This window comes from Antrostomus carolinensis, unplaced genomic scaffold (assembly GCF_000700745.2).
Source record: "Antrostomus carolinensis isolate BGI_N321 unplaced genomic scaffold, ASM70074v2 scaffold14446, whole genome shotgun sequence".
Classification (NCBI taxonomy): Eukaryota; Metazoa; Chordata; class Aves; order Caprimulgiformes; family Caprimulgidae; genus Antrostomus; species Antrostomus carolinensis.
The window spans coordinates 9,875-10,412 of record NW_010322595.1 but is presented as its reverse complement, the minus strand read 5'-3'; the positions used below and the strand labels follow the sequence as shown (position 1 = coordinate 10,412).

The 538-nt window shown below is 53.7% G+C and overlaps 1 protein-coding gene across 1 annotated transcript in view; it reads left to right on the top strand.

The window, feature by feature from the left end:
• Positions 1 to 344: 344 nt before the first annotated feature.
• The window catches only part of DFFA (DNA fragmentation factor subunit alpha), a gene marked incomplete at its 5' end in the record, with an annotated part of 2,937 nt that continues 2,743 nt past the window's right edge, over positions 345 to 538 (top strand). The window contains one exon of the mRNA XM_010170291.1: positions 345 to 506. Within this exon, the coding sequence (XP_010168593.1) occupies positions 345 to 506 (162 nt within the window). The remainder of the gene's footprint in view (positions 507 to 538) is intronic.

Below are 538 nucleotides of genomic sequence, written 5' to 3'. Positions count from 1 at the left end.
GGGCCGGGCCCGGGCCCGACCCGTGCCCGGAGCAGAGCAGGTCTGCGGGTGGTGCTTCCCGAGGGGGGAAGCGAAGGGAGGTGGGAATAAGCGTCTGGAAGGCGTTTCACTGAAACGCACCTTCTTCTACTGGCGTGTCAAGCTTTGCAGCGAGATTGTTAATGTCCGGAGGGGAAACGCGAGAGGACGCGCTAAAAACGAGCTGATGTGCAGAGCTGTGGGGAGACAGGTCCTGGTCTCCAGCCCGAATTACTGAGCGTTGCTTGCCTCTTGCACTGCACCTCACAAAAGGGCAGTGCATACATCACTTTATTATTTCACTAAGTATTTTTTCTGTTCTGCAGCTAGTGGCATTCTGGCTATTGACAAGGCCAGGGAGCCCATCACCTTAGTACTGGCAGAAGATGGCACCATTGTGGATGATGAAGATTATTTTTTGTGTCTGCCATCAAACACCAAGTTTGTGGCACTGGCCAAGAATGAGAAATGGTCCAGCAAAAGCTTAGGTACTCTGGATGAGGGAGCAGGGAAGGGGAGG